The following is a 23,524-nucleotide window of genomic DNA, read 5'->3' on the forward strand; positions in this document are numbered from 1 at the left end:
TGAAGGTCAAAATCATGGGATAAAATAATATTTTATATACATCTTTATATATATAAAGTTCTTATGAGGCGGATATTCTTGTTTTAACGTTTTTTTTTTTTTACTTGTTAAAGTTAACAGCAAGCATTTAAGCCCTGCTTTTCCAGTTAAGCAGAATCGCCCTCGCCTGATCACAGAGCATCTTCACCTCTGCCTCCGGCAATGGCTTGCACTCCATCAGATGCTCAATCTGACGGCCCAAATTTGCGTTTGAGAGCATCATTTAAGCCTCTCTCTACCTGTTCCCTTTCAGATCCACACCGCCAAGATCGTCGATTTCAAGGATCGAAAGCCACGAAGAGAAAATCGACCACGTTGATCTCCAAATTTTTTGAATTCAATATAAATTTGATCCTCTAGAATTAGTACTATTGAAGGAAGGAAAGAAGCAAAAGAGTCAAAAAAATAATAATAAAAGAAAAAGGCTGCAAAATGAAATGGAAATATACCTCTCTTGCTTCAACTCTCTGGGCTCATCATGGGCAGCCTGCATGTGTAGTTGGACGATGGAAGAGAGGACATGCGAAAGTTTTCTTCCTCTCGATTTGCTCGAGGCTGGCGGCCAGTGGTGATGCGCAGGAGGTGGCGTTGTTGTTGCATGGTGGATGTTTAGAGGTGGTAGGCTGCATCGTAGTGACTGGGCAGTGGCTCGGAGTATGGAAAAACTTTCGGTGCTCTGTTTTGTAATAGAAAAACAGAGGAAGAGTTGGCCGTGGTGGTGCAGGTTGTGTACATGGTTTACGGCGATGCTGCTGTATGTGGGTTTATGAATTTTATTTGGTCCAACACAATAAAATACAAATTAAAATGTCATATTTCTGGGCTACCTAGCACCATTTCATTGGATTAATAATGAATCACTTGTATCAGTGATGGTATAGGAAGAATTTGTTAGTAAGAATTCTGATGTCACTGAATTAATAAAAAGTTTGTAATTAACAGAGGTAAAATCTTATTATTACTAATAAATTAAAATATTTATACAATCACTTCATCTAAAAATGTGTTTATAATATAATATAGAAAACAAAATTTTAGATTAAGACAAAAATAATGGTGGTTGACTTGCGCCAGTTATATTTTTACATGTATTGGATGTAAAAAAATAATTGGCCATGATTACAATGATAGATTCATTTGTTACCATTGTAAAAACCAAAGTATTTTCCAACCACGGTATGTATCTTTGACACAAAATGATGAATCATAATACAAACATCAAACGACACATATTTTGAACTATTGTTTTTGTTGGACTTTTATTAAACTTATCGCAGGAAGCTTTGCTAAAATTATGGATGTTATAAACATGTATTGAATTGTATGATATTTTGAACTAATGTTTTTATTTTCTCCACTATGCCTTAAATTATTAAGTGAAGTCAATCATTTTTATAAAATATATATTATTTTTTATAAATAATCATTTCATAAAACTAGGTAGCACGTTGCTCTGCCTAGTAAGTGTGTGTGTGTATATATATATATATATATAACATAATACTGAGCTCCCACTTGCCTCCCCAAATTCTCTTCTGTTCGTACGGGAAGTTTCTTTAGTTGAATGGAAAGAAGTTGATCTGTTAATTAAAATTGACTTGGTTCAAAGTCTAGCATTTCAGATTAGGATAAATTGACTTAGTTTAAATTGACTTGGTTCAAAGTCTAGCGTTTCAGATTAGAATAATGTTCACTCACACACACTCTAGTCTCCCTTCTACGCACGCCATCGCTTCGGTTGCAAGAGACAAATGATTAGACTTGGTTCAGAGTTTTACCATTTAAAAAAAAAAAAAAAAAAAAAACTAAACAATGAAGAGAGAATTTCTTGTTGGGCAGATGAGATCTATATATAACACTCTACATGTCAAAAGAATAGATTTATGTTGGAAAGATGCTTGCAACCTACTCTCCATAAAAGCGATCGAGGAGACAGCTGGTTTTACATTTTTGTATGTATTAACACCATTCATGCATGCGCGCATTTTCTGGTTCATTTGGCCATTCTGAGTCTTTAGACTTAGTTCAATCCGCTATTGTTAATGGTGGGAATGGTCAATGCCTTCACTGTGAATTAGGAAGCCATGAATTTAAGTGACTTCTTCTTGATTCCAATACATGATCTGGTCTCGCTAAGTACTCATTATGCCACCAAGGGATTGTGGCAGCCGCACTTTGAGAGGTGATCTCTTGCTGCTACCAACTTGTATATATGTGAGGCGATACTTTAAAAAAAAAGGTGAGAAATTCGTGATTGTGGATCTGGTTAAAAAATGACCCACAAAAGGACGGATTCGTGAAAGGGTCAGGAACCCAACATTGACCTCTTAAATTTTCTATCTAAAGTCTCTTCTGCACAGATACATAGACAAATCGCAAAAACAGAAATTGACCCGCTACAGGACTCGCTCAAAGTCGGTCCCTCGCGCCACCGGAGGTCCAGAGGAGAGATTGTAGAGCAAGTATATTTGCAGAAACAAGATAAGATTACATTGAATGGGTTTAGGATTCAAATGAGATAATAATTGAGTTGGAAGTATACAAAAATTCTCATTTTCAGTTTCGGAATTTGGAATTTTCAATACAATATCATCCTTAAGAACAGAGCCTCTCCTAATACTAATAATACTGCTAATAGTACTTATACTGCCAAAAAAGTATTCTAACCGAGTACCTAGGCCCATGACAGATGCTGTTCCAACTGAATCTTCATTTTCCAAGAACATATCCAATTGGCCTGAGAACTTCTCATTTTCCTCTATGCCGTTGCTTCTCACCGTGACCCAATCTTCATCCCAACTCCAGTTGGGCACACATGAAACTGATGGCACTGTCCCTTCAATCAACCCCTTGATCCTTTCAGCTGGAGAATTGGACGAAGTGCCTTCATGAAACTGATTCCTTGGACATTCCAATACTTCCAATGAATCCCAAAAACCATGTTCCAATACACTACTCGGAGATACCGCAGTGAACTGCTTAGCTTCCATAGTGTGAGAATCGATTTCCGTAAGAAATGGATGCCCAAGAAGCCCCTTAGCTGTCCATCGCTCCCTTGGATCTCTCCTCAAACACTTGGTCAAAAAGTCCTTAGCATTCTCTGAAAAACACCTCGGAAGCTCCGGCACATCATCGGAAAATCCAATCCTGTAGAGAGCTGACACCGGGTCATTCATCTCCGGCCAAGGGGTACTACCAGTAGCCATTTCAATGATCATGCATCCAAGAGCCCATATGTCAGCTGGAAAACCCTGCTCTTCTCCTCGCGCCACTTCCGGGGCCATGAACATTGGTGTACCGCAAATTGGTGAGATGGCAGGATCTCCATTGCCAGCAACGTTTCCGACCAATTTAGCGCAGCCCAAGTCAGCAATTTTGGAAGTGTCTTTGCCTATCAGGATGTTCTGGCTCTTTATATCACAATGTACCAACCCGAATGCATGAAGATATTCCAAGCCTTGCAAAATTTGCCTAGTGTACGCTCTGATCAAAGCCTCGTCTAGCCGGCCTCCTAGGTGCCTTTGAATTGCATCGAAAAGCGTGCCACCAGGTACATACTCCATGCAAAGATTGTACATAGGCTTGTTACCTTCGTATGAAATATCAAAGCCCTTGTACTTAACCATGTGAGGACAACTTAGTTGAGAGAGAAAACGCTGTTCTCTCTGCAAGAACGTGGAGCGAGAGAGCTCGGTGGACTTGACCGCAAAGAGCTCGCCCGACTGGACGACAGTGGCCAGCGATACGGTGGCGGTGGAGCCGCACCCTATTATTGGCCCTCTAATCCACTCCATGTAAAGAGGGCACAAAGGGATATTAGAGAGAGAGAGAGAGAGAAAGGGATGAAGAAATATGGGTTTTGTAAATGGCCGGTTTGGTGGGTTTCATGCAAATGGGAAGGCTATGGTTCAAATTTATAAGTGAATTTTGTCTCTTCGGCTTTGGTATGAACACAAAAGATAAAAATAAAAATAAAAATGATAAAAATAAAAATAAAAATAAAATGCAAGAGTTGGTAGTTGGCCAGTGTAAATTATTTAACTGCAACTTTTATTTTTCCAGTCTCTTTATTTCGAAGATTGAAGATTCTGTGAAGGAGAGTGGGAGAGTATACCACGTGGCAAAAGGAGCAGGGAGATGACAGCCTTTGCCGTCTTCGAATAAAGCCATCCCACATGGTTACACGTGAGAATGTGCATAGATTGCGCTGTTTGGTGGGATATTACCAAGAATATTAAATCATATTTACCAGATAAGTGACTTTGCGGCGGCTGACGCCAATGCCAAGTACAACTGGCGGCTTTTCTAATTGGGCTGTCTTCCGCACAAACTTAAGGGCTGGTTTGGTTGTCATGCTGCACTCAGCTTTCGTTTGATTCAATTCAATTTAACTTATTATTATAATTTTTTAAAATTTTATTATAAAATATAATAAATAATTTAATTTTTTTAAATCTTAAAATTATTATATTAAAAAATAATATTTTAACAATATTTTATCATCTCAACTCAACTAAACTCAAAACCTCTTTATATATAAGACACACAATTTTTTTTAATTTCTCATAAATATATCTAAACTCATTTTAAAATCCAAACACATCTAAACTTAGTTTAGGTGAGCCCCACATAACTCACTTTACTATCTCAACTCACTATTATTTATAGAAAATTCAATTCGGCTCAACATCCAATCGCAACCTTAAACTAATATGGATGTACCAAGTGAAATGTTAATGTAACCTTCAACTACAAACTTAAACTCTACATTATAACCTCTGTTATTACCTGATGATGATGATGTTTACTTTGTGAGACAAAGTCTAAATAAAGCATTCTTTCTTAATTTTATAACAATGAGAAACCAAGAAAACTTAGCACAAAAACTTTTCAATGTCAAATTGGAGGAATTTGGTTTGTAGAATTTAGGGATAAGCGCGTATAAAGTAGACGGAATGGAATCTATATGAAAGATCCACGAGCTGCATGTTTTGCCTCTTCATGGAAGTAATTGAAGTAAAAGCTAAGCACAAAGAGTTAAGACCACGAACAGAAAGTAAAGGATTCTGAATATGTTCACAAAGTAGTCCACAAAAAGTCAGCTTTTGCATTAGATCAATGCGCGCACGGCGGTCGCGTCCAACCGAATACCAAATGTGAAAAGCCTGGTTTTCTGCCCTTCCTTCCACAACGTAAATTTGACAAGAATATTGTAAACTTATTATTATAACGCCCTGTAAAAATTGATGTCTGTTGAGTAACTTCCACCTGATTAATGTCGGTGAACATGTCAGTTAATGTGGCTGTGCCCGACACCAGTTACTTACAACAGCTATACGTACCATGCTGGACAAACAGCAAACAGCTGGCCAAGCAGAAAATGTTAAACTGCTCAGCTACGGCCTACTGGCCGGTCTCATAATGCATCCAAGCTAGGGCAGAGAGATGGGGACAACCCTATGATCCTTGGCATTTCCATCTTCATCACACTCTCGATGCAAATGCGCTACTCATTCACAATGCCCATGTACAGACACATATATCAAACAAAAAAACCACAAGCTGTTCTTCATGAGTACTAAGATGCTCGAGACTCGGGAGGACAAATGTCATTAATACACGACCCTCTTAAGCCGTTTTGCATTTATATTAAAGTTGCACGAGTTTTGAGTTTCACATGGTTTCTATTGTTTATTTATGGGTTGCATGAGCTTTTTTCAACTCGTGCATGATGATTCCTTGGTAGAATCCCATTAAATTGCAGGTTTCAACTTGCCCACATTTAACTCTTCGATAAATGTTCATTAATTTCCACAACCAATTTAATTACTTTCAAAACTAACTTCCTACGGATTATAATCTGAAACTAATTCTACCATTCAATGTTTTGCCAGTTTCTCGTCCTTGCTGAGCTTTTCATCATTGTGCTCGATATATATACTTCATGTCAGATGCTCTTCAATTTCATCAGTCACGCCACCGACAATTACATTCAAATCTAACTTCCGGGAATTAAAGGAATAAATTCCACATTCATCATCCCACGAGCCTATCTTCCTTCACATTCATCATCCCACGGCCCTATCTCACTGTGCACAAGCAAAGCCAGTCAGATTGTCGCTGGGCGAGACAGGGTGCGAACTCACTCACATCTGTGTCGACGCGTGGACCTCACAAGACAATAGAAAAATAGAAATGATAGATATAGTCGTGAGTGAACAAGTACCGCACAATCACTTTAAAAAAAGTTAATAAATACGAGATCCACATGAAAAGAAAATTAATTTTTTAATAATAGATCTCACTCTTTTTCAAAATAACTGCAAGCACTTGCGCACTTCATGACTGTATATAACATTACTCATATAAGGAATACTAGCTTATCCCTCTCCTCCGGCAAATGTCACCGCAAGAGCACACCCCATGTCTGAAGAAATTCAATGACGTCCGAAGAATTCGCTTGAAAATTTGGCCAACCATATCTTGGTAGGATGTTAAAGATGAGAATAAAGGTTCTGGACTTGGAAAAAATGAGATGCGGGTGGATCATATTCAGTTTTCTGACAAGAATCTTAAATCCACCAGCTAGCTGCCGCTTATCTTATAGAAGCTGGTTTAATCTTCTTCTACAGCCCATACATTCAATTCGCTATCTCTTGGCAGTAAAAAATTTCTAGCCTTGGCCAAAAATTTAGAGCCTAGGCCAGACCCTTGACGCACAGGATTCAGAGTCTGGATCCCTGTTATGGCAAGGACATTTACAAATATTATCGAATTAATACTACTTTGATCAAAACTGTTACAATTACTGGATAAAGAAAAGGAAAAATAAAATGCATGCTGCTAATTACAAGGTCGCCATTAACATGGCTCGGATTTTGGCTCTAAGGTCATCAGAAACTTCTGTGGTTTCCGAGGGCCGAGATGGGGCCCTTCCATCTCGATATGATTTTGACACTTCAACAGAAGCTTCCCGGCTAGCACCCTTACCTTGACTGGCTTGTGATTGATCTGACTTTGTAAGGATCTCCCCTTCCTCCAAGTCCACTTCTTCGGGTTGGGATTTTCTATACCTGACAGATCTTCTTCGATGTTCATGCTCATCATCAGAACTAGAGCTATGATGCTTACGCCGACGTCGAGAATGTCTATGCTCATTATCAGAGGAGCTAGCATGTTTACGATGATGTTTAGAAGGTAGACGCTCATCTTCAGAGAGAGCATCGTGCTTATGCTGATGACTAGAGCGCCGATGCTCCTCATCTAAAGAGTCATCATAGTTATGCACATGTCGAGAATCAGTGTCCTCAGAAGAGGAATGTCTCTTCCTGTGCTTATGCCTGTCCCTATTATGGTGTGAAGACCGTTGAGATCGGTGCTTCTTCCTCGAGTGCTTGTGAGCCCTTTTATATTCCTCTTCTCTTTCTTCTTTTTCCTCCTCTTCTTCTTGTTCATGTCTTTTAGATCTGGAACGGTAACTCCTCTTTGACCGCCGTTCATTATATTCATCAACAGAACTTTTCTTATCAGACTTCTCAGTCTTATCTGAAGTATCAACATCCATTGGAACCGAACTGCCTTCTCTTTCTTTGCCCACAAGATTTTCAAAGTCAGCATCTGATCCAGAAATTCCAGAAGCAGGTGGTTCTGCTGATAAGCCACGCAAGGGTTCTGTTTTCATGGGTGCAGCTCCAGTCTTTATCATGGCTGCAAACATCTTTGCACGCTTCAATCTCTCGGCCTTCAGCTTCTGCTCTTTTGTCAAGCATGCTTCAGAGGAGTCAGCCTCACTTGCAGCCGCAATAGCAGCTGTCTCTGCAATGGCCTTGGCAACAGGGGCAGAAACATTAGGATCTCCCATTTGACCGGGCTTTGAAATGGACTTTTGAGGTTGAGATGATTGGAGACTCCCAAAGCTTGAGGTACGCCCACCCTCAATGCTAAGGCCTCGACCGCTACTATTTAGTGATGTCCTAGGGAAAAATTCTAAACCAGCATTCTTAATACCCCTTGTGGCAGCCTGAAGAATTGCTGCAGTAGAAGCTGCATCAATTTGTGGCTCAGTGGCTTTGGAAGGCGGATCCTGCCCATCCTTCTTGGACTTTCCAATTACCATCTTAAACTTCTCTTTCTTGTCATAATTATATGGTATATCATGACTAGCAGATCCTCCAGAAAGAGTATCACCTTCTTTTGAAGAAGCAGTTTTCTTGTCCACCCCATGCCCCACTGAATCATGCTTCTCAGAAACAGAGGCCTTGCCGGGTAGCTTAGACTGAAAACAAAGGACCGAAAAAAGATATTAGTGAGCAAAGAAGATCAGACGAATGTACCTGAGTGTTTCTGACTTGATATCTTTTGATTTTCTTGAATTTCAAAAAGTTGACTACAATAGCAATGTTCAAAGAAAACCCCACAGACTATGGTCAGTGCTGATATGCGTCCACAAGTCAATATATTGTGACGAGTGCAATAAAACTCAACAAGATTGGCAACAGTAGCATTACAACAAACCTCAAAACTTACTTACAAACCAAACTTTGGCGCTAAATAGAGCAAGTAACATATTTATCAACATCTGTTGTAACACATCATGCTTGGACCATATTCTTCCTTTTGTATGGTGTTGCAAAAGGAAAATCCATAAACTTATACTTAGCAATATAAATCTCATGTTAACAGCCTAAACCCATTACAGCCGAAGGAACAGAGAAACAAACCTCTTTAGCTTTCTTAAGGACTTCTAAATAGTAAGCATGGTATTGATTAGATGGCAGAAGGAACGGAAATCTTCCATGTTTTTTATCCTGATCAACCAAAACAGCTTCAAATTCTTTACCATTTCTTAGGATGAACTCAACTATCTTGTCAACAACTCTCTTTAAATCAGATGGAGGCTCCACAATAGGACCCTCAACCTTGGATGTCCTTGGCAAAGACGTCTGTGACTTGTCCCCAGCAGTCGAAAGTGCATTCAAGGCATCACCTTCATTTTTATTCCCACTAGTATTTCCAACTGTACTGATGAAACGATTTCGCTTTATGATAGGAGCTTTTTCTTTCATAATAGAAAATGAACTCTTGGCAACCACCTCATCTTTCCCCATTGCATTAACATAAGGTTCTGCCTGTTCCGACCCATTAGAAACATTTGCATTACCAACATCAACAGCTTCCTCAGATTCAGGAACATCCTCAGTTGTACCATCCTCATCCTCTCCAGACCCGTATACAGAACCAAGAATAGATAAAGCACCACCAGAATGATCAGGCCCAGAATCAGCAATGTTCTTTTCTTCTAGAGATTTGCTACCACTGTCAGGCTTGAAAAGTTCTTGGTGATCTACAAGAAACCGAAAGTAGGCATGGAGATGATGATCAGGCATCAAAAACCCAAATGTTGGGTTGTCCCCCTGTTTGACCCTCAAAACAATTTCTGACTGACCACCATGTTTGCTAACAAACACAGCGGTTCTTGCAATAATCTGATGTAACTTCTCCGTTGGTGGCTGGAAAACAAAACAAATACAAGGTTTCTTTCTCAATATAGTGAATTTTGCAATTGCGAAGTGTACAGAAACATAGAATTATACTAAACAACCCCAATATTAACTCATCAAGTCTCACATATACACAGATAACATAAAGAGCAACAAACAGAAGTCTAGGAAGATATGTCTCATCCAACTTGCTTTCTGTTTGAAGACATGTCTCATCCAACTTGCTGCCAAGCAGTAAAGAGCCCTGCATGGCCCATTTTTCATGACATCAAAAGGAAAAAAAGTTGCCCGGATGGCAACCTTGTGTCACAACTCTGTCCCTGCTCCGAGTATCTGAAACTTAGACACGATAAGCCTTAGCATAACACATGCATCTTAGACGATTATCATTTGGCCACAGCGGTTAAGATCAAAAAAGTGATTCTATCCAGATTATATTAGGAAAGGCAAAAAGGTGAACAGAGTATACAAGGCAGATACTTACTAAGTTTTGAAGTAAGCTCTCTGGTACTTGGAAGGGTGGACGAAAACCAGAATCAGCATCGTTGTTATTTTCCTCAATGGATTCATTACTCTTCCCATAGGAAAAGGCAACAGCACGATAGCCACCAGTATCCACTGGTTTGGGACCCTCTTGCAAATCTGGAAACAGAAGAAAATATATTTAAAATCAAACAGTAGCACGAACTTTTACCCAAGAGAGTCTCAGAAAATACATCTAGGAGAAAAGGCATTAGCATTGACAAGAAACTAAAGAGAGGTGAGAATATTCTTACTTGTCTCTCTGAGATATGAAACTGTGGCAAACTATACCATCCTGCAAATCGGGAAATTTTTTGCAAAAAGCATAATGTTGATACAAACAAGACACTAGCCCCCCATCACCCAGCACAATTGCAGTAGAAAATAGAGAACACTAAACTAATGCTTCCCCTCTGAAAGAAACTCGCACTTTGCAGAAATATCCTATTTATCCAAGCACATAATATCAAAGGGGGCACTATGGCCAGTAACCCAAAGAATGTGTATTACCTAAAAATTAAGTTCTAAAGCTTAGTGCATGAGTAGACCCATGAGGCACCAATAAATAAAACTACTTGGTTGGCCTTGTCCTCTCCGAACTTTTTCTCCTCTCCACCCAAAGAATCATCTTTTTGTCCACCCCGAACTTCAGTATGACAAGTTAACAACATCGAAATGGTCGAAAACAATCAAACAATAATTAAACAGGGCACTCCAGATTTTGATTTAAAGCCAAAAAGACGATCTGGTTAACCATGCACCACATAAAGAAACAATGTAATTAGTTCGAATTTGATAAACCGCCACCTCACGTGGACATTCAGATTTTACTCCTTGGTTAAATCATTAATATAAATTAAAATCATATTTCTGACTATCGATGGGAATAAAAACCAAAAAGTTAAAAAATAAAACTTTTGAATCAGTTTGATCAACGAAGCCTAAAAAAGCTTCTGGACTAAGCAACCTCAATGGATTAGCCAAAGGTCAAAAAAAAAAAAAATTGCATGTTGGGAGCTATTGGAACAAAATACGGCCCGCATTGGATTATGCAAAGTATTTGAACGGTTGGAGTATATCTAAAACAAAAGTCATATTTGATATGCACTGTAGATCAACCAAATACTTTTTTTATTATTACTTTTGGAACACTCTCTCTTCTATACATTTCCTATCACAAACGAAAAGTCCCTTTATAGAAATTTGATTTGTAATTAAGACAGTTATCTTGAATTTTAAATGAGTTTAATTAGACGGTTGTGGTTATTAGCATTAAATGACCATTGAAAATATGATTTTTAACCAAAATTTAATTAGAATATGATTAGTAATTAACGAATAATTGGTAGATTAGTAAAATACTAAAATATGATAAAAATTAATTAATTAAAAAAATAAAATAATAATTATTTTAATATGATTTAATTATTAAATAATGAATAAATAGATAATCCAATGTGTAAATTGGATGTGAATGAAATAGGAAAGGCAAATTTATGCCATATTAGCTAAATTTTGGATTTGGCTTTGCTATTCCAATGAGAGTGCTCAGCTTAACATAAAAAATAAAAACGAAAACAAATGGTAAATCTAAGCTTTACTGTAAGATGTATAGACTTGAAAGAGCTGAGCCAAAATTTCACCCCTTCTAAAGAAAAAAACAGTGACGTGAATCACAGTATCCAACATCCTATTTCCCTCGTCTTCTTCCATTCTCTCAACCCCAAAACATTCGAATGGAAATCGTACTTGAACGTGAAATGCAATTTGAAAAGAAAAAAAGATAACATTTTCGCTAATACATGACGTTAAACCTTACTTCTTTCCTGCTGAGTCCATTTTCACAGCAAACAGACGGAAAATTTCAACAATTCAAAAAAAATGAGGAGAGGAAGTTCCTCTAATTTTAAGCAACAGTAATTAATCAGAACTTGTGATGATGACGATGATGATATACCTAGTTCTTGTTCATCGTCGCCCGGTGAAGGTAAATCAAGATACCGCTCGTGATCGAGCTCCGAGCCGAGGGAGGGATCTTCGGTATATTGGCGGCGGGGCTTACGTGGCGGCGGAGGACTGGGGAGGAGGTGGCGAACGTCATAGCGGTCGATAGACAGCCCGTTCCACTCGACAAGCGCATCGCTGGAGTTGGTAAAGGCGGCAGTGGCGTCGTCGTCGAAGAGCAGGGCGTGGCGCCCCACCACCTCAAGATCCATCAGCTCTGGACTTTCCGATTGTATCAGCGATTGCGTAGCGGATCCAGAGAGAGAGAGAGGGTCGGAAGAAGCCCTACGTTTTCTGGGAATTGCGAAATTCTAAGGGGTTGGGTTTCGTTAAAAAAAGAATTTTATAATATATAAAAATCTGTTAAATGGTAAAGCTGCTTTATGAAACGGATTTATTTTTGTTTAAATTCGAAAATTCGACTCCCTTTTCCACTCCGACTCCGTATCGAGTCCGGCTCCGCTCGACTCTCCTCCAATTTCGATTGTCTCGCACTCTTATTCCGATTCTGATATTATATATATTTTATAAAAACATATATATTTTGTATATATTAATTATATATTTTTTATATAATTAAAACTTATATAGTTGTTTAAATTTAATAATATACTAGCATGAGTAAATTATTATAAAATAATATATTTATACTATAATATAAATTGACTAATAATAATTTAGTATATATAAACACCACACTATTAACTATTACTACCATGTAACACTAAGTATAATAACAACTAATGTATAAACACTAATATATAATAACATGTAATACTAATTATATAATGAAATAATTTGGGGAGCAGCAACTATTTGGGAGCAGTCAAGACAATGAGACACACCCTACGTGACATGATCCAAACCACTCACACAAAGCCCCTGAATTCGAAATACCACTGGCTATGAGAGAGAGACCCGATGAGAGAGAGAGACTCAAGGATGAGAGAGAGAGAACTAATGAGAGAGAGAGACCCAAGATGAGAGAGAGAGACCCGAGATGAGAGAGAGAGAGCCACTAATGAGATAAAGAACTGATTAGAGAGAGAGAGAGCTGCCGATAAGAGAGAAAGAGCTGATGAGAGAGATGATGATACGTTTTGCATAAAAATAAATAAATAAAAGATTGCCACGTAGGGTGTGCAAAATTGCACACTACTACAGTGGTTGATCCCTATCAAAACTCTTATATAATAACTAATGTATAGTAACATTTATTACTAATGTATATATTATGTATAAACACAAATATATCAATTTATAATAACATGTAGTACTAGTGTATAAACATTAACATATAATAATATATAATACTAATATATAAACATTAACATATAATATTAATGTATAATAACATTAATTTGTACAATGATTTATTCTTTCAATTTTGGTTATGTTTTAATAAAATTTGAAATTGAAAAATACTTTTTTTACAAACTGAAACCTATAAGCCAAAATCTAATTAGTGAGAGTTCAAGATTGTCAAATTGAAATTTTAAACAGACTAAGAAAAAATGCCTAATAAAGAAGCCCAAATCCGACTCCACTCCAATGACTTGTCAGAGTCGGATCGAAAGCTATGCAAATTGGAGTCAGAGGTTGGATTCGACCTCTAACAAAGTCGAAGGTAGGGCACTCTAACTATGACATTGTCAGTGCTCAGCTGTAAACTCATTGTTTTAACTCGTCCAACTCTTTGTATTAATGTATAGAAGATCTAAAATAATGATTTGTTTATAGTCTTTATAAAACACAATTTAGTAATAAATCCTTTTTAGAATTTTGGATATCATGCCTTTTTTTTTTTTTTTTAATATCATGGCCTTTTCTTTAATTATTCATTACAAATCTATATTTTTTTGTGAAGTATATTTCTTTTTTCAAAATAGCCTTTTGATGTAAGTTATTGTATATACACTTATACATATATGAGATTTATCCTAATTATAAGTTTATGTTTTGGTATAACAAAACTCTAAAAATTTGATTACTAATATAAACGATGTAGATACTACAAAAAAAAAAAAAACCTATCTGCATATAATTATTTACAATGAAAATGATAATTTTCTACTACAATAAATTTTTTATCATCGCAATAGTCATTTTTATTAAAAAAAAAAAAAACTCACATATATATTTTTTTGGAGTACTTGTCTATCAAATTGATGCAAAAATCATAAGCCTATACTTTCGTAGGGCCGGAGCGCATGATGTGCTTCCTATTGGACTAGTCCACCATCATCATCAGGTCAAGATTGTAAAATGAAAGATTGCATAGATGTGTCACAATGTTTTTTTAACAACAAATATTGTACCAGATTAAAAAAAAGGCTGGAAATTAATGATTGAACTACATTGCTATGGTTGAAAGACATGGTGGGTTTGGCTTACAATTAATATTAAAATTTGAATGTATCAGGTTCAAAACTGAATGGACAAGATTAATTTAAGTGAAAAAATAAATTGATTTTTCTATTAATCTCTCAATCTTGTCCGTTTACTTTTAAATAGTGCATACCCAATTAAATTTTAATAAAATATAAGCGAAACCGATAATAAAATAGGTAATGATACATCAAATTTGACTATTTTAAAATCAACGGACAGAAAATTTTACACATAAGAGCATTGGCATTGACTTCATTAAAGTTATCTCTAAAATTTGATGAAAAGTACATGATTTTTATAAATCTAAAATTTTCCTAGCCATAACTCCACATTGAATTAGCCATCGAATTCATCAAAATAATAATATAATATTATTTTTTTAATAAAAATATTTTTATTTTTTTCATATTTTACAATTACATTAATCATATGTTAATTAATAATTTAATTTGATTCTTACATTATTATTATAAGACGGTTGAAGATGAAACGTGAATAAAAAAAATTTTTAGAGATTAAAAGTGAATAAAAAATAGATTTGATGAGTGAATAGTAGCCCTTTAAATTTGAAGAAACTTATTCATTTACTGTAACTCAAAGTTTCATACTTATCTCTTTGACTAATCCAATGCAACCCTATTTTGATAAAATTAATCAAATTTTACATTTGACTAGACTTTTGATGAAGTCAATGCCAATGCTCTAACATGTACATTCAGATTCTGGATATAAAAATTAATAAAGCGAGCATTTATATATATATATATATATATATGATCTACTTCTAACAAATTAAAAGAGAAAACATATAACAGTTTTCAAAGAATGAAGATAAGTAATATATAACACCTCGTGATCTACCATTTGATGAATATAGCTAGCGTATCATTACAATATATATATATATATATATATATATATTTTTTTTTTTTGTTACTAGTTATTTTTTATTAAAATAATTTTTATTAAAATTAATAAATCTATTTTCATCATAAATAATTATCTTCGTATAGATTATTAAACCTTGATAATTATACATGATCATGTCTGGTGTGTGTGTATATATATATATATATATATATCTCAAAATTAAAAGCCGAGGATATTGAAAGACGAGGAAGATCAATACAATCGTGTAGATTATGTGGGATATGTTTACACTAGACATCATGATCAAAATCAAATCAACTACGTACTTATCGATCGGGTACATATATATAATACATTGAGGTAATTAATTAATTAAGACTTCGTTTATTTTTAGAAAAGATCTCATTTCATCATTATAACTTTTTCAAATCTTTACATAAAATAAAATAAATAATTCAACTTTTTTAAATCTTAAAATAAAAATAATATTAAAAAATATATTTTAATAATATTTTATTCAATTTTTTAATTTTAATCTCAATCCATCTCATCTAATCTCTTGAAATAAACGAGCGCATATCTCAGATCCCCATGATACACTGGTAGTTGCATGGCACTTGTGTGGGATTTCTCTTTCGTGAAAATCAAAGCAACTTTTCATGAAAATCAGGTCATATATGATGGTGATTAATGTCTCAGATCTACATATTAATTGCTCATTGGTCTACAAGATTCATGGCCTGAATAATATTCCTCCCACCCTATACTGAAATTGTACTTCATTAATTCTTTGTTTTTTTAACAATTTCCCATATATAACAGTTTTCCACAATAATAGAAAAATTATATATATACTACAAGAAAAATAATATTATATGTAATAAAATAATTATTTTTACTGCAAATAACTCATCACATATAAATATTTTTTTATAATATGATTTAGATTTAAAATCGATCAATATAATGCTATTTATAAGAAGGTGGGCGCTATATGAAAAGATTGACCACTCATGATAGCTTACACACATATAAATTATATGCATAAATATAAATATTGGGAATTAATTGGGAGTACTAGTCTTTCATTCTAAGGCCTCGATCGATGTAGACCGAATACGTGTAATTCAATAAATTAACATGAAGTGACCTGAAAAAAGACAATAAACGTGTAGTGTAAAAACTTCCACGATAGTTTGCTTGCATGCTGACTTGGCTAGAATAATAAATAAATGTGAGATCGATTGAACATAGCAACATATATAGGCACGCGCTACCTTTGAGCTTAAGATTTATTTAACAAAATACATGTCACATTTAAGTCAAACCATCGATATATTGTTAGAGAAGTGATAGTTACAGCCGTGACGAGTGCATAAATGTCATATAATCACTTTAAAATAAATAAATAAATATGAGAGTCATATAAAAAAGTAATAATTTTTTAATTATAAATCTTATTTTTTAAAAAATAACTGTATAGTATTTATACACATTATAATTATATGCATTACTCTATATGTTAAGGCCCGGTGTCATGTTTGCTTATAATTTGCAGTTCCTATGAACTGGCCGACCTCTTTGCTTCCCCTGACAGCATGCATGCTTATATTTCTTCAGGTCGTAAAGCTGATTTTTCGCATTACGGGAGCACCCTGCCATGATCAGCGCCAAAGATCAACAATATATGGCAAAAGGTCATGATCAACCTTTGACTTTCGTTTATGTAGAGAGTATATTTGAAGGATAAGATAGAACTTTCAATACGGAAAGGGCCGCCCTGTAAATAAAAAGTTGGCAGGAGTGCCCAGATTATTATAAATTAAGTTTCGTAAGATCTAAACCCTAAAACTTGAACACTCTTTGCAGCACGTCCCAAAAACTTCCCCCCCATACACCTTTTACCACCTTGTCCGGGTCAACCCCTTCCTTCAGTCCTAATATATAAACTCCGACTCTTCCACCCCATTTGCTACCAACAAGCTATATAGCTCTCTCTCAAAAAGAAACCAAGCCTAGACCACCTTCTCAAGCCTCAACCTAGCTCTCTCTCTCTCTCTCTCTCTGATACAAAGCCATGGTGGTTGTGAAGGTCATCGTGATCATCGCCATAACCATGGCTTTGTCCATTGCTCTGGCCATGAAAAGCATTGGCAAAGTGGAGGAAAAGATGCCTTTTCCACACACTGAGACTTCTTACGATTATCCGAAAGAGCTGCCCATTAAGGAAAAGAAAGTACTGCAATTGCCTTCAAAAAGGGTGAGTCGCTTCCTTGCGGAGAGGAACCCAAATGCAGCCGACCACTGCAACAAGGACGAGGAAATATGTTATGTCAAAGAAGGCACAAACTACACCTGCTGCAACAACAAGTGCGTGGATTTGTCCACTGACAAAGACAACTGCGGTGCATGCAAGAACAAGTGCAAGTATACCGACGAGTGTTGCAGAGGGGAGTGCGTGGAAGTGGCTTACGACGAGAGGCACTGTGGTTCCTGCAATCACCCTTGCAAAACAGGCGAATATTGCTTTTATGGATTGTGCAATTATGCGTAATTAAGTAGGTGCGGTCCAAGTAATATTGGTTGTGAGGCTTGTGAATTTTATTCACAATTAATACAATAAAATACCACACATATGTTTGGTGGTTCTCAAACAATATTAATTATATCATGTATAGTCAATAATTTTCCAAATTTACATTAATACAAATCATGATTAATGTACTACAGTATACAAAGACGACGTTTGAAGTTCTAAATGTATTCATGATCATGACTGTCGATGGCGTTACACATATTAAAATGTGCAAAGTTATGTATATTTTCAATGTAAGAGATAAACATATTTAGGAGTACATCATGTACATGATCTATATTACAACGAAACGTTACAAAGCATGCCGTTTTATTAAAGTTATAGTCGTCTTCTATAGAAATAATAATGGATCTAGGGCTAGCTAGCTAGCTATACTCTTTCTTAATTGCAAATCAATCAATGCTTTAATTTGAATACAAAAGGCCGGTAATTTATTACATATCGAAATATATGTGCAGTCCAAGCCCTGTGCGACCCTACGTACTCATGCATGGAATATAATATTGGGAATAAGTGTAGCTAAGACTAACTCGAAGTATAGTAGCGAAATTAAACAAAAGAAATTGATGACAATCACACAGAAATAACACTAAGAATTAAGTGGTTCGACTCAAAATGAGCCTACATCCACTGGTAGGGTCAGTATCGAAGATTTCACTATCAACAGAGATGGAGTACAGATCAATACAACAAAACTTCACAAGGAAGTTATCTCTCAAACTCTCTCTAGACTTCTCTCTCAAGAAAAACACTAAACAAGAGCAAAAATGAATTCTGAAGTCCTTGGAAGAGAAGAGGCGCCGTTTGATATTTATAAGAAAAGTGAGAATTCACTTTTGTGAACATTGGCTCGAGCGAACGTCGAGCGAGTGTCAAGCGAACGTAGATATTCTGCACTTCGCTCAAGCCAACAGTTGTGCGAGAGTCGAGCGAAGCTCTCTGCCTGAACTCGCTCGAGCTGGGTGTTAAGCGAGGGTCGAGCGAAGCTCTCTGACTTGGATATTGCTCGAGCTGAATGTCGAGCGATACTTGAGCGAAGCTCTCTGTCTGAATTCGCTCGAGCTGAATGTCGAGCGAAGCTCTCTGTCTGAATTCGCTCGAGCTGAGTGTCGAGCGAATGTTGAGCGAAGCTCTCTTTCTGACTTCGCTCGAGCTGAATGAACCTCCGCTCGAGCGAACCTACGATACTTACACTGTTCAATCAGAATTCAAGACACCTCATAAGATATAATTTGCTTGATAATCAAGCTAAAGTAGTACTATTATTAATTATAATAAGAAATGATCGGGGCACGTGGTCGTTGTCAGTTTCGCAAGCAAATGCAAGTTATACTAGCTAGTCTTGGAATTGGTTCATTTCCTCGATAAATAAATAGTCGCTTCGAGAGAGCAAAAGTTTATAATTATAAAAAATAAAAATAAAAAGCAAACAGTCAAGTTCGCTTGAAGCAAAAAAGACCGTGCCATTAATTATATATATATACATATTTTATTTAATTGTATTTCCCAAATTAAAGTCGCTGGTGCATGAGACCACATGTGACATGCCCCCTCCAACTCCAAAACGCTCACATATGTAGTACAGCTTTTCTATAGCAACTAGGTAATTGTTCAAATGCATGCATGTATTTTAGGCCGGAAATTTTTAGTTTGGATTCCCATTAGCTTGTTAAATTCTCATTACTTGCCGATTGAGATATGGTGTTGTTCTGCACTTTTAAGTCCCAACCAAAGTCTTTCCTTCTAACGAGTTTTAATTTTTTGCTTGACATGATGCAGATGATCTATCACATGCATGCCCGATCTGTATATGATTGTCATTTATATATAAGAATGATTGATCTCAGTATTACTTGTTTTAATTTTAACCTGAAAACGATCGATGACATCATGACGATCATAGAAATATTAATGAGTATATATAGTAGCTAGGATCGATCATGTAATGAGTATGATGGAACTCATATCTTAAATATTACACCCGCTAACATTAGATCACTTCATTCGATTGAAGAATTGAGGATGAATTTACGACATTATTGCCACACCATGCAAAAAATAAAGTAAAACAAATAAATAATGCATGACGAACTATATATCAGCTACATTGGCTCATGACAACTTAGTAGTTGACTACATTGCAACGTTTTCTTATTTGTCCTTTAAAACCTGTGATGGGATCGATATCTCCCATCCTCACCATGGCAGCAGCAAAATCAGCTTCGAAAGTTGAAGGTCTCTTGCTATATTCCCAAACAATGCTGTCTGTGGATCCTCCACTAAATAGTATTTGATCTGATTCAATAAGACCCTTCTTCTTAATGAGATTCTTGAAGTAGTTATTATCAAAAGAATTAGGTGTCACCAAATCAAGTGGTGCTAAATTCTCGTTGCTATCTGTATCAAGTGAGCACTTGCGCTTTCTAGTTCTAGCAAAGTCAGCATCAATTTCACTTGTATTGTTGTGAATCCTATCACGAAAAGTCTCACATCTTGCTTGACCAATTGTATGTGATCCTGTATTTCAGAGAAGAGTACGTTTAGCTATATTACACTTGATTATTAATATGACATGATAATTAAGTACTTTATAATCTACCATATATCATCAAAGAGTCCGACACAAACCTGAAAGGGCAACCATGTCTCTTTTACTCAAACCTTTGTCATGAAACAACTTAATTAGCTTTTCAAGGGGATCTTTAGCCGTTGGAAGGTTGTTCTCAACTATGTTGACGTTTGCTGTGGTAGAGTCTCTTCTTCCAAGTTTTACCGTCCATGTTGGTCCACCAACCTAATTTTGTAGCCAGAAATTAGTTAATTGTCAATCAGTACGTTGATTAATCATATATATGTTCATTAGATATATATTATATATATATATATATATATATATATATATATATATATAAAACAATAGCATATTACTAGATAGTGAAATCAAAGAGAGATCATGAGTGACCCACTCAAAGAAGAAGAAGAAGAAGAAGATGAACCACATGTCGAGAAAGCTTTTGCGGGAAAAAGTGAATACATGAAATGCAAATGAAACATTTACTAGTACTCACAGCGACAGATGCATCACGAGCTGCAACTGCAACGATATCTGCACATGAAACAATGCCAGGACAAATGCTCTCCACTTGGGCCTTGACAACATCAATGACATCATATCCTCTGATTGAATTTTCATTAATTCTCGAGTTTTTCTCGCTCAAGATCGAGGGTGCATCATCAAGCAAGATTGATGCATCACATCCCTGCAACAATAAAATGAAAAATTAATGAAAATGATAACGTCAATTTTAAGGGCTTCACAAACTTATGATATTCAATTTTAAAGGCTTCGCAAACTTAAAAATTTTAAGGGCTTCCTAAACTTTACTTACTTGGACAAAACAATCGTGGAAATGGAGTCGAATGAGTGATGCTGCCATCCTACGCTCACGGGAAATGGCTCTCCTTGTAGCTGTCCGGATCGTACTAAGTGCTTTTGGACATGTGTGGTCATAAAATTTAGAATATAAATGTGCTTCGGACTGCATGCTTGAGAGAAACAACAATATAGCAAAAATAAAGCAAGTGCAAGTACTAGTAAAGGCCATGATTAGTTTCTTTTAAGACAGAAAACCAATCAAGTCTTGTTAGTGATGGAGGAATCGAAGCAGCAAGATTATAGAAATGATATATACGGAAATGCACTCGATGATCAGGAATATAATGATGGATAAATATTGAGGATGGAGGAAAAGCAAAAGCCTCCTATCGTATATATAGTTCTAATAAATCAAAGAAGATGATCAGCCGCTTCGTTACGGTCTTTGATCTGATGATGTCTACGACCTGTTCTTCATAATTGGCTTCACATTAATGGAGAAACCATAAAACTCAGAGGAGCGGTACAGTAACAGTCATACAGCCTCCATGCATGAAATGGTCCACGTTGTTTTGTTCAATGTCGTGTTTGGATTTTTAGTATAAAGAATCGATCAAGTCATAATTGAATGGTGGATGCATGGTATACGGATATTTCAGCACGTACACATCTGATTTTCTTCGCACCCTCACATCATAATTAAATACCGTAATACCAAATATTCGTCCCTAGCTTTAATTTATATGGTTAGAGACTTGATCAAGTTTTATCGGACGAATGAGTAGTACCCGTGTTGTTTTTTTCGCCGCCACGTGTAACGACAAATCATTAATTAATACTTGTGATAAATGATGAATGCATGGAAGAAGTAAAAAGATATGCATGACTTGTATTATTATTCTCATTATTACTAAAGGAAATGACGTGCAGCTAGCTTCTTGTATTAAGACAAAACCAATGACTTTTTGGAACTAATATTAACTGTGGTCTCACTTAATTAACATCTATCTACTGAATTCTTTTTGTGTGAATTAAGTTCTTTCATTTTTGAAGGTTTATAAAGAGAGAAATACTTTAATCGCAAATAAATTATATAAAAATAATCTCACAAATTGATATGTCTTCATATAATTTGTCAGATTGTAAAATTATTTTTATTGTTAAGTAGATAGCTGATACATGAAATTACGTCAATTTATAAAATTATTTTTGTATAATATATTTATATTTATGGATACAGTAGTCCTATTATAAATAAAGTCGGATCTTTAGAAATAACCAACTTTCACTCTGATCGATCAGGAAGAACGATGTAAACTTGGGTTTGTTGTAGTTTTGGTCAGAGGTCCAGTGACATGCGAAAATGGGCCAGAGGCCTATGCCACCTTTTCATTTTTTTAAAAAAAATAGTTATAATTCTTTAAATAAAATTTATCTACCATTTAAAATAATTGATTTTTAAAAAATATTACAGTTATCCCGTGCCTTTTTTTTTTTTTGAAAAAATTATCTATTAATATTAATGAATAGTCTTCTTTCTAATTATTCCTAAACTTAACACCCACAACATAGGATATAAAATGGGCTGTTCGGTCGGGTTATAAATGTATATATTTTTTGTTACCCTTTTGATTAAAAAAGGGCTAAAAACAACACGGAACGTGTTGATCCCGCATTCTAGTACTAACTGAAACGATAAAGAGACGTACGTATTTTTATTTTATTTTTTCCTAGGCAAGTTTAGCATTTTACAGAGAAGTTAAAGGATTACATGATACAAGTTTTAGTAGGGTGGAAGTTCCCTACAGTCATTCTAAAACCAACAGATACATTACAAAAAAAAAAAGGGTTCCAGAGCCAAGCAAATAGCTCACACCTATGTTCTACTAGGGGACGCCGTTTGAAGTGATTTTTATATAATTTGGTAAAACAGATTATACTATTATGACTAAAAGCTACAGTAAAGGAGATTGTATTACATTTTGTTGGTTTGGACTGGCTGGAAGAAACTGTCACGTCCACTTCGACTAGATCCTCAGTTTGAAAAAACTGAAACATAGGATAGCAACCCGAAACAAAGATGAGTCGCCAGCAAACGACCAATGCTAACTGTGAGGACTCTGATGCGCGCCGGGGGAGGGGGGGCTCGTGTGTCGACATAAGCAATTCCAGAATGTGATGACACATAGATGAAGCGCACGACATAGGTCGCGCATGCGTTAAACG

General features: G+C 35.9%; 4 protein-coding genes across 4 annotated transcripts; 1 reads left to right on the plus strand and 3 right to left on the minus strand.

Moving 5' to 3' along the window:
* Nucleotides 1-2,435: 2,435 nt before the first annotated feature.
* On the minus strand, nt 2,436-3,909 carry LOC121236706 (mitogen-activated protein kinase kinase kinase 18). Its single transcript, XM_041133136.1, has one exon. The coding sequence runs from the start codon at nt 3,831-3,833 to the stop codon at nt 2,436-2,438; it is 1,398 nt and encodes a 465-aa protein (XP_040989070.1). The 5' UTR covers nt 3,834-3,909.
* A 2,887-nt stretch (nt 3,910-6,796) lies between these two features.
* Nucleotides 6,797-12,543, minus strand: LOC121236392 (splicing factor, suppressor of white-apricot homolog). The gene is made up of 4 exons (XM_041132810.1): nt 12,019-12,543; nt 10,024-10,181; nt 8,760-9,548; nt 6,797-8,314 (listed from the first exon to the last, which is right to left on the minus strand). Exons 1-4 carry the CDS (start codon nt 12,275-12,277, stop codon nt 6,887-6,889), a joined length of 2,634 nt encoding a protein of 877 aa, XP_040988744.1. The 5' UTR covers nt 12,278-12,543; the 3' UTR covers nt 6,797-6,886.
* A 4,790-nt stretch (nt 12,544-17,333) lies between these two features.
* Nucleotides 17,334-17,880, plus strand: LOC121236465 (stigma-specific STIG1-like protein 1). Its single transcript, XM_041132893.1, has one exon. The coding sequence runs from the start codon at nt 17,404-17,406 to the stop codon at nt 17,878-17,880; it is 477 nt and encodes a 158-aa protein (XP_040988827.1). The 5' UTR covers nt 17,334-17,403.
* A 2,006-nt stretch (nt 17,881-19,886) lies between these two features.
* On the minus strand, nt 19,887-21,756 carry LOC121237509 (lignin-forming anionic peroxidase-like). The gene is made up of 4 exons (XM_041134254.1): nt 21,312-21,756; nt 20,991-21,182; nt 20,551-20,716; nt 19,887-20,439 (listed from the first exon to the last, which is right to left on the minus strand). Exons 1-4 carry the CDS (start codon nt 21,525-21,527, stop codon nt 20,045-20,047), a joined length of 969 nt encoding a protein of 322 aa, XP_040990188.1. The 5' UTR covers nt 21,528-21,756; the 3' UTR covers nt 19,887-20,044.
* Between the last annotated feature and the right edge of the window lie 1,768 nt (nt 21,757-23,524).

The sequence above is a fragment of the Juglans microcarpa x Juglans regia genome, chromosome 6S, assembly GCF_004785595.1.
Source record: "Juglans microcarpa x Juglans regia isolate MS1-56 chromosome 6S, Jm3101_v1.0, whole genome shotgun sequence".
NCBI classification, from domain to species: domain Eukaryota; kingdom Viridiplantae; phylum Streptophyta; class Magnoliopsida; order Fagales; family Juglandaceae; genus Juglans; species Juglans microcarpa x Juglans regia.

What these genes read in the sequence shown, in the direction of transcription:
- LOC121236706 (XM_041133136.1), bottom strand. Translation starts at nt 3,833, where the DNA reads ATGGAGTGGATTAGAGGGCCAATAATAGGGTGCGGCTCCACCGCCACC.
- LOC121237509 (XM_041134254.1), bottom strand. Translation starts at nt 21,527, where the DNA reads ATGGCCTTTACTAGTACTTGCACTTGCTTTATTTTTGCTATATTGTTG. An exon ending in CTCGTGATGCATCTGTCGCT is followed by an intron (nt 20,717 to 20,990) that starts GTGAGTACTAGT and finishes CTACAAAATTAG; the next exon opens with GTTGGTGGACCAACATGGAC. An exon ending in AGACATGGTTGCCCTTTCAG is followed by an intron (nt 20,440 to 20,550) that starts GTTTGTGTCGGA and finishes TCTGAAATACAG; the next exon opens with GATCACATACAATTGGTCAA.
- LOC121236392 (XM_041132810.1), bottom strand. Translation starts at nt 12,277, where the DNA reads ATGGATCTTGAGGTGGTGGGGCGCCACGCCCTGCTCTTCGACGACGAC. An exon ending in AGAGCTTACTTCAAAACTTA is followed by an intron (nt 9,549 to 10,023) that starts GTAAGTATCTGC and finishes TTTGTTTTCCAG; the next exon opens with CCACCAACGGAGAAGTTACA. An exon ending in TCCTTAAGAAAGCTAAAGAG is followed by an intron (nt 8,315 to 8,759) that starts GTTTGTTTCTCT and finishes CTTTGTTTTCAG; the next exon opens with TCTAAGCTACCCGGCAAGGC.
- LOC121236465 (XM_041132893.1), top strand. Translation starts at nt 17,404, where the DNA reads ATGGTGGTTGTGAAGGTCATCGTGATCATCGCCATAACCATGGCTTTG.